Genomic DNA, 13,736 nt, shown 5'->3' on the forward strand with positions numbered 1-13,736 from the left:
AACATTTAAAAAATCAGGCACATCTTGTCTCAAAAAGATGTAGAAAAGCTGGTTCACGCGTTTGTTACTTCCAGACTAGATTACTGCAACTCCTTATTATCAGGCTGCTCTAATAAGTCTCTTAAATCCCTCCAGTTTATCCAGAATGCTGCAGCTCATGTACTCACAAAAACTAAGAAAAGAGATCACATTACTCCTGTATTAGCTGCTCTGCACTGGCTCCCTGTAAAATCAAGAATCACATTTAAAATTCTTCTCCTCACCTACAAAGCCTTGACTGGTGATGCACCATCATATCTTAAGGAGCTTGAAGTACCATATTGCCCCACTAGAGAGCTGCGCTCACTAAATGGGGGCTACTTGTGGTTCCTAGAGTCCTAAAAAGTAGGATGGGAGCAAGAGCCTTCAGTTATCAAGCTCCTCTTTTATGGAACCAGCTTCCACTTTCAGTCCGGGAGGCAGACACAGTCACCTCATTCAAGAATAGACTTAAGACTTTCCTGTTTGATAGTGGTTATAGTTAGGGCTGAATCAGGTTTGCCCTGGTCGAGCCCCTTGATATGCTGCTATAGGCTTATATGCTGCTGGGGGATGTTTTAGGATACACTGAGCACCTATCTCCTCTTCTCTCTCTCCTTATGGATGAATTTACATCTCTCCATTGCACCTTATAACTCTGCTTCCTCCCCGGAATCGTTGTGACTTCACGTCTCATAGGGTCCATTGGACCTGGAGGTGTCTGATGCCTGGTGAGCCGGCCTCCCGCGTTGGCCCTGCTGATGCGCCCCGCCCCCCCTCCTCTCTACCTCCTTCTGTTTCATGGATTGGAGTTCCATTCATACATTGTCATATTCATATACTTATTAGAGCAGCCTGATAATAAGGAGTTGCAGTAATCTAGTCTGGAAGTAACAAACGCGTGAACCAGCTTTTCTGCATCTTTTTGAGACAAGATGTGCCTGATTTTTGAAATGTTACGTAGATGAAAAAATGCAATCCTTGACATTTGCTTAACGTGGGAGTTAAAGGACAAGTCTTGGTCAAAGATAACGCCTAGATTCTTTACAGTGGTGTTGGATGCCAGGGAAATGCCATCTACAGAAACCACATCACCAGATAATTGATCTCTGAGGTATTCAGGGCCCAGTAAAATAACTTCAGTTTTGTCTGAGTCATCAGGAAGTTGCAGGTCATCCATGTTTTTATGTCTTTAAGACATTCTTGAATTTTAGCGAGCTGGTTGGTCTCCTCTGGTTTGATCGATAGATATAATTGAGTATCGTCTGCATAGCAATGAAAGTTTATGCAGTGTTTCCTGATAATATTGCCCAAAGGAAGCATATATAAGGTAAATAAAATTGGTCCAAGCACAGAACCTTGTGGAACTCCGTGATTAACGTTGGTGGTCATTGAGGCTTCATCGTTTACAAATACAAATTAAGATCGATCTGATAAATAGGATTTAAACTAACTTAGTGCGGTACCTGAAATGCCAATCGACTGATCCAGTCTCTGTAATAGGATCTCATGATCAATGGTGTCGAACGCAGCACTAAGGTCTAATAATACCAGTACGGAGATGAGTCCTTTATCTGATGCAATTAGGAGGTCATTTGTAATTTTCACCAGTGCTGTCTCTGTGCTGTGGTGTTTTCTAAATCCTGACTGAAACTCCTCAAATAAACTATTCTGATGTAGGAAGTCGCACAACTGATTTGCGACTACTTTCTCAAGGATCTTAGAGAGGAAGGGAAGGTTAGAGATTGGTCTGTAGTTAGCCAACACCTCTGGATTAAGAGTGGGCTTTTTCAGGAGAGGTTTAATTACAGCTACTTTGAAGGAATGTGGTACATGCCCTATTAGCAAAGACACATTAACAATATCCAGCAGAGAGGTGCCAATTAAAGGCAACACGTCTTTAAGCAGCCTCGTTGGGATGGGGTCTAAGAGACAGGTAGACGGTTTAGAAGTAGAAACCGTTGAAGACAATTGGTCTAGGTTAATGGGAGAAAAGCTATCCAAATATACACCAGGTCATACAGCCGTTTCCAAGGCCACTCCTCTTGATGACAGATCGGCAGTTGTTGAGGGCAAGAGATCATCAATCTTGCCTCTAATAGTTAAAATCTTTTCATTGAAGAAGTTCATGAAGTCATTACTACTGAGGTCTATAGGAATACACGGTTCCACAGAGCTGTGACTCTCTGTCAGCCTGGCTACAGTGCTAAAGAGAACCCTGGGGTTGTTCTTATTTTTCTCTATTACTGATGAGTAATAGGCTGCTCTGGCATTACGGAGAGCCTTTTTATATGTTTTAAGACTATCTCGCCAAACTAAGCATGATTCTTCCAGATTGGTGGAACGCCACATACTTTCGAGCTTTCGTGAAGTTTGCTTTAGGTCGCGGGTCTGAGGTCTGTGTATACCAGGGAGCAAACCTCCTTTGCCTCACTGTCTTTTTCTTCAGTGGGGCTATCGAGTCTAGTGTCATTCTCAGTAAGCCTGTAGCACTATCGACAATATGATCAATCTGGGACGGACTAAAGTTAGCACAGGAGTCCTCCGTCACATTGAGACGTGGTATTGAATCAAATGCAGAAGGAATCGCTTCTTTAAATTTAGCTACAGCACTGTCAGTTAGACATCTGGTGTAGAAACTTTTGACTAACGGTGTATACTCCGGGAGTATAAACTCAAAAGTTATGAGGTAATGGTCTGACAGAAGAGGGTTCTGTGGGAAGACCTCCAAATGCTCAATGTCAATGCCATATGTAAGAACAAGGTCGAGGGTGTGGCCAAAGCAGTGAGTGGGTTTCTGTACTCTCTGACAGAAGCCAATCGAGTCCAACAATGAGATAAATGCAGTACTAAGGCAATCATTGTCAATATCCACATGAATATTAAAATCTCCGACAATAATAACTTTATCAGTTTTAAGGACTAAACTTGATAAACACTCTGAAAATTCAGATATAAATTCTGAATATGGACCTGGTGGCCGGTACAGTATAACAAATGTAATTGGCTGTAATGTTTTACAGGTTGGATGTGAAAGACTAAGAACAAGGCTTTCAAATGAGTTGTAGTTTAGTTTAGGTTTAGGATTCATTAATAGGCTTGAGTCAAAGATGGCTGCTACTCCACCTCCTCGTCCGGTGCCTCGAGGAATGTGAGTATTAATATGACTTGGAGGAGTTGATTCATTTAGGCTGACATATTCTTCATGGCTTAGCCAGGTTTCAGTAAGACACAGTAAATCAATGTGATTGTCTGATATTAAATCATTTACTAATACAGCTTTAGATGACAGAGATCTAATATTTAGGAGTCCACATTTAATTCTCTTGTTTTGTTGCACTGGCAGTAGTGATGTTAACCTTTATGAGGTTATTTTGTATGACTCCTCTTCTGGTTACTTTTGATTTAATTAATTTAAGTGGCCGTGGGACAGACACAGTCTCTATAGAGTTAAGGTTAAGGGTGGGTAACTGCTCGAATGGAAGTGGAAGACTACAACTCTGCTTCTGCTTCCTGATCTGAACTCTGGGTCATGGATTAAGTCCGCTAATCAACTTGGCCATGTTCGCAGAAATGAGACGCGCTCCATCCCAAGTGGGATGAATGCCGTCTCGACTCATCAGATCAGGCTTTCCCCAGAAAGTCTGCCAGTTATCTATGTAGCCCACATTGTTTGCTGGGCACCACCTGGACAACCAGCGGTTGAATGATGACATGCGGCTATACATGTCATCATTGATCAGATTGGGGAGAGGGCCAGAGAAAACTACGGTGTCCGACATTGTCTTGGCATAAGTACACACCGATTCCACATTAATTTTAGTGACCTCCGACCGCCGCAATCGGGAGTCATTACCGCCGGCGTGTATTATAATCTTACTGTAACTACGCTCATCTTTAGCCAGCAGTTTTAAACAAGATTCAATGTCACTGTCACGCCGGAGCACTAATGAAAGAACCCAAATGCACGACCCGAGGCAGAGAGTAAAGTTCACAAGGATTCCTTTAAAGGTAATATTGCAACAGGATAGAGTCTCTGGAGAAGGACCGCCGAAGGTTCTCCCGATGTAACTGGGGAGGGACTGAGGCCGGTCGGCAAGGCTCTGACCCGCTGTGGTGAGAGCAGCTGTCTCACTCAGGGGAGAGTAGAATCGTCAACGTAAACAGTCCAGGGTCATTCACAGGAAGGCAGTCAAACTCGGCAGAGGTACAGGCAGGGATCGGGCTTACTCGGAAACGAAGGGACGTCGGAATCAGAACAGGATATCAGGCAGGAAAAACGCTGGTAAGTTGACTCACAGGTGAAGAAAAACGAACTGGCAACGAGACAAGTGAAGCACAGAGTATATATACACACTGGGAGGGGAGTTAACGAGACACAGGTGAAACACATCAGGGCAGGGAGAGGTAATCACATATGAGGAAGTAAAGACAGCAGACATGACACAGGAGGATGATTTCAAAGTAAAACAGGAAGTGACAAGACAACAAAAATAAAAGCACTACCGTCTAGTGACGGTTGTGACAGTCGCCCGCTCTGGCCCCCGGGATGCATATTACTTTGGTCCCTGGCTTCCCTATCTTCACGTTTCTGACTATGGAGCTACCTATAACCAGAGTGGGTTTCTCAGCGGGTGTGTCGCTGAGTGGGGAAAACTGGTTCGAAACGTGAAGAGGTTGGCGGTGCTCAGTGGGCTTCTGTTTAGACTTAAAACCCTTTCGAACAGTCACCCAGCCATCCGGCTGCTCGGGGGCTGCCAGGGGACAGCTAACAGAGGCTAAAGCTAAAGGCTCCGGGCCGGCTATGGGGGGTGGCGAGCTAACTAGCGTAACTGTCTGAGCTTCGATGGTGCGAAGCCGTGCATCTAACCCACTTAGAACTGCCTCCAACCTAGCAAATTAACTACACTTGTTGCATGTACCGTTATCATTAAGAGAGGCAGAGGAATAGCTATACATGAGACACTCTGAGCAAGAGGGAGCGGGAGGGGTAGAAGAAAACATCGCGAGCTGCTAAGCTGGCAACCAGAAGTGATGCAATACGCTTACCGGAAAAGAGAGAGCGATGCGTTCATGTACCTTTGTAAATGCTGTTCATTGTGTACACATGACATCTATTGCTTCTGTCCATTGGGGGAGAGGGATCCTCCTCTGTTGCTCTCCTGAAGGTTTCTTCCCTTTTTTCCCTGTCAAAGGTTATTTTTGGGGAGTTTTTCCTGATCCGATGCAAGGTCCTGGGACAGGGATGTCGTATGTGTACAGATTGTAAAGCCCTCTGAGGCAAATTTGTAATTTGTGATATTGGGCTATACGAAATAAACTGAATTGAAAAAATTGAATTGAAAATTGACTGCTTCCTTGTCCTTGGCGTTGAGACTCATCTTCCTTGATGCTTGTTCGGTTGAATGCCGATCAGCCCAAACTTTGGGTATTTTATACAGGAAATCGCGTATGGGCACACCCAGGCCACCACCAAGATTTGGACATTTTCCAATAAGGTGCAGCTTCATGAGATAACCTTCGCATAACGACGATTTTGAAAGAAAACATGGCCACTTTTTGCATGCTTGCATGACGAATAAATACGTTATTTTTCGATGATTCTGAAATGTGTATTTATACTGGTCCTTAAATAGTCCTTTAATTGAACACATTGTTTATGACTAAAGCAGAGATTCTAGTTATTTCAGTAAACCCAAGTGTATTCATACTAGCTTAGATTATATTTTACTTTATTCATCCCCAGGGGGAAATTTCTTGAAGCAGTAGCAAAATATATTTCGCAAATATATAATACAATAAAATAAAATAAGATGTCAGTCCCCATAATAGTAATAACCATTTTACATAGTGAGGCAATTTGTTGCCATATTTTTCGTTTCCTCTATGTCTTAATGAGTTACTTTTTAGGTATTTTTGATTATTATATCAAATATCAAGTCGTGAAAACATGTTACATTTTGCAGAAAAATGTGTGTAACAAATGCTATCAACCCAAAAATATCTGAACGTTATGAGACATAAGTGAGAATGGGAATGGATATATAACAATTATAATATTCTAACCCCTTCCACATTGTGGTTTAATAAATAAATACATAGTTTTTTAATAATGATTCATGACTTGGACAGGTTAATCTTAAGGCTCCCAGGTTTCAGATGATGTAAAGCATCTGATGACCTGGTATCACCCCTGTCCCCCACCCCCACAACCTTAAAGGCGGTAAGTGTTAAACTGTTATCTTAATGTTTCTTAATGTAACTTCACAAACACCCATTTATTTATATTCCCTCTGCTTTGGACACAATCCAAGCATTGCAGAGTATCCATTTCTTTATCAATTTTCCAAAACCGTAATAATCGGCCAACCCACTTCCCCACTGCATCCTATGATTGGACGGGATATCGTAAGCATATTTGGGGGAGGAGTTAACGGGTCATTTTAAAAGTGGCATCAGGTTCTGACCCACACAGTGAATCAACTCTACAGCCGACAACATGGTTGAATGGACAGACTTCGAGCGCGCCACCATCAAGGACATCTTCGCCAAGCTGGACTATGACTCCGTGGGCCCTGCAGCTCTTTCCAGGTGAGACATTGTTTCTGCTTTTGTATGTTTTCCTTCACTGAATGTATAAAAAGAAGTGCATTAACAAATTCATTTTTAATTGCGAGTTATGTATGTTTTTCCATGTTTTCTCAGGTGTCTGATTGTCTACCCCTGGACTCAGAGGTATTTCGGTAAATTTGGAAACCTCTACAACGCCGCTGCAATCATCGGAAATCCAAATGTTGCAAAACACGGAAAGATTATCCTGCACGGTCTGGACCGAGGTGTGAAGAACATGGACAACTTGAAGGAAACCTACGCCGAGCTGAGCGTGCTGCACTCTGAGAAACTCCACGTGGACCCCGACAATTTCAAGGTAAAGTTGTGGAACTAATAAACTAACTACTCGTGTTCAACAAATACTTGTTGCTGATGTTTCTGATGTTGTGTTGCAGCTCATTTCCGACTGCCTGACCATCGTGGTTGCTTCTCGGATGGGCAAAGCCTTCACTGGTGAAGTCCAGGCAGCTCTCCAGAAGTTCCTGGCCGTGGTGGTGTCCTCCCTGGGAAGACAGTACCATTAGAGAGCTGCAACAGAAGACCTCACAAGCTCACCATGAAAAGCTCTGTTTTTTTTTAGATCTCTCCACGGCATACATAAATAAAACAATTAGCATTTTAACAAGTGTTATGTCTTTTTTCTTGCTACTTTTATGGTCAAATCAAGATAATGTGAACATTATTTGAAAGCCTTATTCACATTACATCATATGCTCAGGAGTGGAAATGGTATACTTAAAATTCGGTAAATTTCCCCACTGCAGGACTAATAAAGGATTATGTTATCTTTCTGATCTTATCTTAAAAGTAGCTATAGCCATCATGTATACATTGTCATATTCATGTAATTTGTTTATGTAACTCTGTAATGCTGTTCATTCTGTACACATGACATCTATTGCATCTGTCCATCCGGGGAGAGGGATCCTCCTCTGTTGCTCTCCTGAAGGTTTCTTCCCTTTTTTCCCTGTCAAAGGTTATTTTTGGGGAGTTTTACATGATTCGATGTGAGGTCAAAGGTCAGGGGTGTCGTATGTGTACAGATTGTAAAGCCCTCTGAGGCAAATTTGTAATTTGTGATATTGGGCTATACAAAATAAACTGAATTGAATGTAGGATGACCACTTTCAACACTTTAAATTAGGATATATTATAATAATCACAACATATTTTTTGTATTATTATAATGCACTTTAAAATAATAATATGGTCGAGTATGTATTATTATTAGATTATTAAAAGATTGTATTATTATTAGATTATTAAAAGATGTATCTTTGAAATATAATGGGGGAGAAGAGGATGGATTGAAAATATTCTAGTAAAACAAAACAAACGGAATTGTGGGGCAACTATAAAATATAAAGATGTATTTGCACAAATGTGTAAGAGCTAAACATATGTGGCATACATTACACACACTCTATCTCTCTCTCTCCCTCTCTCTCTCTCTCTCTCTCTCTCTCTCTGTCTCTTTTTTCTTCCTGCTTTTAGTGTAAAATTAAGACGATGTGAACATTATATTATTAAAGCCTTTTTCACAAGTTACATATGCTCAGGGGTGGAAAATGTATACTTAAATGTAGCATAGTCATCATGTAGGATGACCACTTTCAAAGTTTTACATCAGGATATATTATAAAAATCACAATGTATGTTTTCTATTATTATAATGCACTTCATAATAATAATATGGTGTAGTATATTAGATTATTAAAATATTTATCTTTGAAATATAATGGGGGAGAAGAGAATTAATTGAAACTATTCTAGTAAAACAAAAAAAAGGAAACTGTGGGGCAACTCTAAAATATAAAGATGTATTTGCACAAATGTATAAGAGCTAAACTCATATTACACTTTAAATATCTTTATATAAATCCCGTCAAATATGTTTTTGTTCATGTTTCATAAACAGCTATAATGCCTCTTTAGATGTGTGAAAACCCCACTGCTGTTTGTGGTTTTCTACAGCATTTAAGGTCCTAATATCGTTATTACAATATAAATTCCACTGTACTGACACTTTGCGTGCTGTTGACCTGAATTGAACCTCTTTTAATCTGCAGACCATCCACTCAAAATAAATGAATTCCTCCACACAAACAGTTTTTTTGCATTTGATCTTTTATTCATATCCTGACTGACAGAGTATTTAAGACCATGCTGCTGTCCGTCAGTGGCTCCTGTTCACAGTTTATCTGTATTTCTCAGAGAGGGCACGAGACAGAGCAGCCAGGAACTTGTCCATGGCCACGTGGACCTCAGGGGTGAAGTCCTTGGGGAACATGATGGCCAGGACCACGAGGATGCAGTGAGAGAGAATCTGTGAAAATAGAATCATTTAAAACATGACCAAGCATTAAACATAATGAGTATAAAATTAAAAAGCTCCAAGAACCACAAGATGCGGTGACACTCTATGTCTACACTGAGGTGTACGTCATCATCAATGGCATCTACCTTGAAGTTGGCAGGGTCCACTCGCAGAGTGAAGGCATGCAGCTCACTGAGGTTCAGGAGACCCGCATTCAGGTCGTCAATTTTGGCCACGGCCTCTGCAACTCCACCCATCACGCTCTTTCCGTGCTTCTTCACCGGCTCAGATCCAGGGCTCAAGTCCTTCCAGTGGGAGAAGTAGGTCTTGGTCTGTGGGTAGACCACCAGCATCCTGAGGAACACATGAGAGAGAGCAATAGGCTGAATACATATTTACAATACAAGTGTTTTAGGAGCAGCTTGTGCATTGTGGGGTTATATTCACCTAGACAGAGCATCGGTGCCGATTTCCCCCGCCTTGCCAGACACTTTAGCCCAGAAGGCTCTGACTGCTTCCTTGTCCTTGGCGTTGAGACTCATCTTCCTTGATGCTTGTTCGGTTGAATGCCGATCAGCCCAAACTTTGGGTGTTTTATAGAAACTGCGCATGGGCACACCCAGGCCACCTCAAAGATAGGCTGATTTGGAAATCTTCCAATATGTTGCAGCTTGCATGAGATAACCTTCTCACGAGGACGAGTTTGAAAGAAAACATGCTTTTTGCTTATCACATGAAGGTTTTTGCATGCAGTTTAATTACGTTATTTACGCTCATTCCGAAATGGTGGATTCATACTGGTCCTTAAATTAATAGTCCTTTAATTGAACACATTGTTTATAACTAAAGCAGAGACTCTTGTGATTTCAATAAACCCAAATATGATGTCAGTCCCCATTTTACATAATGAGGCAATATTTTGACCCTTAAATGACCTGTTGTGACCCAACACAGTTTTACGGCAATTCATGAAATAGTCACGAAATCTATTGGTTTCTATACAGGGACACAAACTCTTAATGTGGTATTTTTTAATAATTTTTGATAATTTTGCACAAAAATATGCTATATCAACCCAAAAATATCTGAAAGTTAAGAGACATAAGTGCGAATGGGAATGCATATATAACCATTATAATGTTCTAGCCCCTTTTACAATGTATTTCAATCTATAAATACATTGTTTTTTAAATAATGATTCATAACTTGGACAGTCTAATCTTCAGGCTCCCAGCTTTCAGATGATGTAGGTAATCTGATGATTTGGTATCACCCCTGTCCCCCACCCCCACACCCTTAAAGGCGGTAAGTGACTGTTATCTTAATGTTTCTTAATGTAACTACACAACACACCAATCAGCTATTTATTCGGCTTTGGACACAATCCAAGCATTGCAGAGTATCCATTTCTTTATCAATTTTTCATTGTTTTGGCCAACCCACTTCCCCACTCCATCCTATGATTGGACGGGACTCTATACGCATATTTGGGGGAGGAGTTAAATGGTCCTTTTAAAACTGGCATCAGGTTCTGACCCACACAGTGAATCAACTCTACAGCCGACAACATGGTTGAATGGACAGACTTCGAGCGCGCCACCATCAAGGACATCTTCGCCAAGCTGGACTATGAGTCCGTCGGCCCTGCAGCTCTTTCCAGGTGAGACATTGTTTCTGCTTTTGTATGTTTTCCTTCACTGAATGTATACAAAGAACTGCATTAACAAATTCATTTTTAATTGCGAGTTATGTATGTTTTTCCATGTTTCCTCAGGTGTCTGATCGTCTACCCCTGGACTCAGAGGTATTTCGGTAACTTTGGAAACCTCTACAACGCCGCTGCAATCATGGGAAATCCAAATGTTGCAAAACACGGAACAATTATCCTGCACGGTCTGGACCGAGGTGTGAAGAACATGGACAACATGAAGGACACCTACGCCGAGCTGAGCGTGCTGCACTCTGAGAAACTGCACGTGGACCCCGACAATTTCAAGGTAAAGTTGAGGAGCTAATGAGCTAACTACTCATGTTCAACAAATACTTGTTTCTGATGTTTCTGATGTTGTGTTGCAGCTCATTTCCGACTGCCTGACCATCGTGGTTGCTTCTCGGATGGGCAAAGCCTTCACTGGTGAAGTCCAGGCAGCTCTCCAGAAGTTCCTGGCCGTGGTGGTGTCCTCCCTGGGAAGACAGTACCATTAGAGAGCTGCAACAGAAGACCTTTGTCTCAAAAGCAAATAAAACAATAAGCAAATCCACCAAGTTGTTTCTCAATAATTTTAGCACAAATAGATGTCACGATGAATAATAGTATATTTGAAATTTTTTTTAAACAGACCTTCAGTGAAAATGGTGAACAATGGCGCTGATAAAATATATTCAGAGTGGATGAATGATGTAAAAATAAATTAATGACACATGATGAAAAACATAAGAAAACGAAAAAGTAGAGAAGCAAGCGACTCAAACCCGTGGACTGCAGCCCTCTAGACTTCCAAACAACCTTCATGTAGATGACCAGCAGAGGGCGCTTTAGTTGCATTATCAACTGTCCATATGAGAGCAGTGAAGAGCTGCAGCCATGAGCTCACCAGAAGGGCACGCACGTGCACCGCTGACAGACACAGCACCAAGAGAGACTATAGTTTTACGAGAAGATAAAAAGCTCAATTAAGGTTATTTTATACATCCCAATATCAGAGGGCTTTACAATCTGTACACATAGGACATCCCTGTTCCAGGACTTCACATCAAATCAGGAACAACTCCCCCAAAATAACCTTTCACAGCGATGCATTACTTGGCAGCTATTCAGTTCATTCGAACCTCGTAAGAAGGACACTTCCAGTCAAAATATCAGCACATATACTTCATTTGATCAACTTTGAAATTGACATACATGTTTCTGCATTTAGAAACCTCTGTTTAGAACAACAGTGCAGTGGGCTGGTAGGTCTGACATGCTTTAAAACAGTGAAAAAGAACAATGACGATTAATCAAAGAAACATGCCAATTTCAGAGCAATGGTATCAAGAAAATGCTTGGCAACTTCCCTGGAGTCATTCATGTTCATATTCATGCATTTACCTGGGAGCTGCTTTTGGTATAGCACTTCAGTAGCACTTAAATGGCACTTACGGATAGTACTTTGTAGTTTGACTTTATTGAAGAAATTGTACTTGCTTGATTCTTGTTGTTCTGAGTTTGGACTCACGGTTTAATGCACTTATTGTAAGTCGCTTTGGATAAAAGCGTCAGCTAAATGACATGTAATGTAATGTAATGGTATATCGTAATCATTATACTTATATGAATTATGGACCACGAATATGCATAAAGAATAGGCCACAATGATGTTTGACAGCAAATAGACATTTACAAGCCACTACATGGCGCTCCAACACAGTTAAGGGACAAGTTTGTTTATGTTCCAACTGGCTCAATATAGCCTATTACTCTGTTGAAGGGCACATATGGCTATAGTCTCATGCTGAACCATGTGTGAATATGTATTGAATGAATTAAATTATAACGTTATCATGATGTGTTCAAATGCTGTTTTGTTCAATGTTTGGCGGCACATTTTGTGCATTTTTCTTTTCATAAGCAAAAGCTGAACATTCGTGACCAGCACATGATACATACATTTAAACTAGATTAAATATATAATTAAATATTGTAATAAAATACAATCACTGGGCCTAAAACCTCCCAAACTAACGACCCACCTCGATTTTTCTAATTTATGTTGAAGGGAAATTCATGGGCAGTGCACAGTGAAAAATAAAGACAACGTAATTGCTGAATATCAGCACTGTTGTCGTGCACGTTGGTGTATCATAATATTGTATTATGTCAGATTCTGCTGTCAGCATATCATTTATCTGCAACTTTGTGTCTCCTTTTCTATCCTTGATTTAGAACTTCCAGGACTCACAGACTCACCTTGATCATCATGATGTAGTTCTAGTGATGACGCAAAGGACCTTCACTATAACCATACTTCATTATTATTAAATAACAAAGTAATCATTGTATAGCAATAAAAATTGTATTTCCACACCCTTGAAGCCAAGACTATGCATGCCCCACATAACTATACTACATGAGTATACTTAAAATGTAAATGTAAATTACAAATATGATTTGTTGGCATTAGAGATACAATTGCATCAAAATGTTATACCACCAATGTTTTTTAAATATACTTAACAAGTAAGCAAGTTTGAGTCTGCCTCTTTATGTTTTTACAGATCAGCAGAAGAATGTCGGTATTCAATTAATATTTGGGAAAGACACTCTGACTCTGGCCAAGTCTGAGCTTACTGCCAAGGGAGGCAAAGGACCTACTTGACCCAGAGAATGCAATTATTGGTAAAGACTGAGTCTGTATTAATGTCATCGTTATGAATGGATCTGATGTTGTCGATCTTGTAAAGTCTTAAATCCCACGCTGCCTTCCCATTCTTGCAGACAAAGTGAAAATCAGCCTCAAACACCGAGGTCAAAATAGTTTTAAGAGTAATGTTGAGGAGTGTATCTCATGCAAGCTGCAACATATTTCCAAATGATATGGAAGAGGCCCGGGTGTGCCTGTTTCTGCATAATCCAAAAGTTTGGGCTGAAATAAAAAAATAATATTATAATGTATAATGATTGAACACTTTGAAAGTGGTCATTCTACTTGATGAGTTAATTTACTTTTGATACATACAAGTGCATAATCCTGATCTAATTCCAAAAAATGCAATGCAGGACCCATGGGCATACTTGTCAAACAGTCAC

General features: G+C 40.6%; 3 protein-coding genes across 3 annotated transcripts; 2 read left to right on the forward strand and 1 right to left on the reverse strand.

Moving 5' to 3' along the window:
- The first annotated feature begins 6,472 nt into the window (after window positions 1-6,472).
- On the forward strand, window positions 6,473-7,252 carry LOC117735588 (hemoglobin subunit beta-2-like). The gene is made up of 3 exons (XM_034540285.1): window positions 6,473-6,609; window positions 6,724-6,946; window positions 7,026-7,252. Exons 1-3 carry the CDS (start codon window positions 6,518-6,520, stop codon window positions 7,152-7,154), a joined length of 444 nt encoding a protein of 147 aa, XP_034396176.1. The 5' UTR covers window positions 6,473-6,517; the 3' UTR covers window positions 7,155-7,252.
- A 1,544-nt stretch (window positions 7,253-8,796) lies between these two features.
- LOC117735583 (hemoglobin subunit alpha-1) lies at window positions 8,797-9,531 on the reverse strand. Its single transcript, XM_034540281.1, has 3 exons — window positions 9,395-9,531; window positions 9,094-9,301; window positions 8,797-8,956 (listed from the first exon to the last, which is right to left on the reverse strand). Exons 1-3 carry the CDS (start codon window positions 9,487-9,489, stop codon window positions 8,828-8,830), a joined length of 432 nt encoding a protein of 143 aa, XP_034396172.1. The 5' UTR covers window positions 9,490-9,531; the 3' UTR covers window positions 8,797-8,827.
- Window positions 9,532-10,471: 940 nt separating this feature from the next.
- Window positions 10,472-11,208, forward strand: LOC117735587 (hemoglobin subunit beta-2-like). Its single transcript, XM_034540284.1, has 3 exons — window positions 10,472-10,607; window positions 10,722-10,944; window positions 11,024-11,208. The coding sequence occupies exons 1-3, from the start codon at window positions 10,516-10,518 to the stop codon at window positions 11,150-11,152; spliced, it is 444 nt and encodes a 147-aa protein (XP_034396175.1). The 5' UTR covers window positions 10,472-10,515; the 3' UTR covers window positions 11,153-11,208.
- The last annotated feature ends 2,528 nt before the right edge of the window (window positions 11,209-13,736 follow it).

The sequence above is a fragment of the Cyclopterus lumpus genome, chromosome 8, assembly GCF_009769545.1.
Source record: "Cyclopterus lumpus isolate fCycLum1 chromosome 8, fCycLum1.pri, whole genome shotgun sequence".
NCBI classification, from domain to species: domain Eukaryota; kingdom Metazoa; phylum Chordata; class Actinopteri; order Perciformes; family Cyclopteridae; genus Cyclopterus; species Cyclopterus lumpus.

Coding starts and splice junctions, on each gene's coding strand:
- LOC117735588 (XM_034540285.1), top strand. CDS start 6,518: ATGGTTGAATGGACAGACTTCGAGCGCGCCACCATCAAGGACATCTTC. Junction 6,610..6,723: donor GGCCCTGCAGCTCTTTCCAG/GTGAGACATTGT, acceptor ATGTTTTCTCAG/GTGTCTGATTGTCTACCCCT. Junction 6,947..7,025: donor TGGACCCCGACAATTTCAAG/GTAAAGTTGTGG, acceptor GTTGTGTTGCAG/CTCATTTCCGACTGCCTGAC.
- LOC117735583 (XM_034540281.1), bottom strand. CDS start 9,489: ATGAGTCTCAACGCCAAGGACAAGGAAGCAGTCAGAGCCTTCTGGGCT. Junction 9,302..9,394: donor GGCACCGATGCTCTGTCTAG/GTGAATATAACC, acceptor TGTGTTCCTCAG/GATGCTGGTGGTCTACCCAC. Junction 8,957..9,093: donor TGGACCCTGCCAACTTCAAG/GTAGATGCCATT, acceptor CTATTTTCACAG/ATTCTCTCTCACTGCATCCT.
- LOC117735587 (XM_034540284.1), top strand. CDS start 10,516: ATGGTTGAATGGACAGACTTCGAGCGCGCCACCATCAAGGACATCTTC. Junction 10,608..10,721: donor GGCCCTGCAGCTCTTTCCAG/GTGAGACATTGT, acceptor ATGTTTCCTCAG/GTGTCTGATCGTCTACCCCT. Junction 10,945..11,023: donor TGGACCCCGACAATTTCAAG/GTAAAGTTGAGG, acceptor GTTGTGTTGCAG/CTCATTTCCGACTGCCTGAC.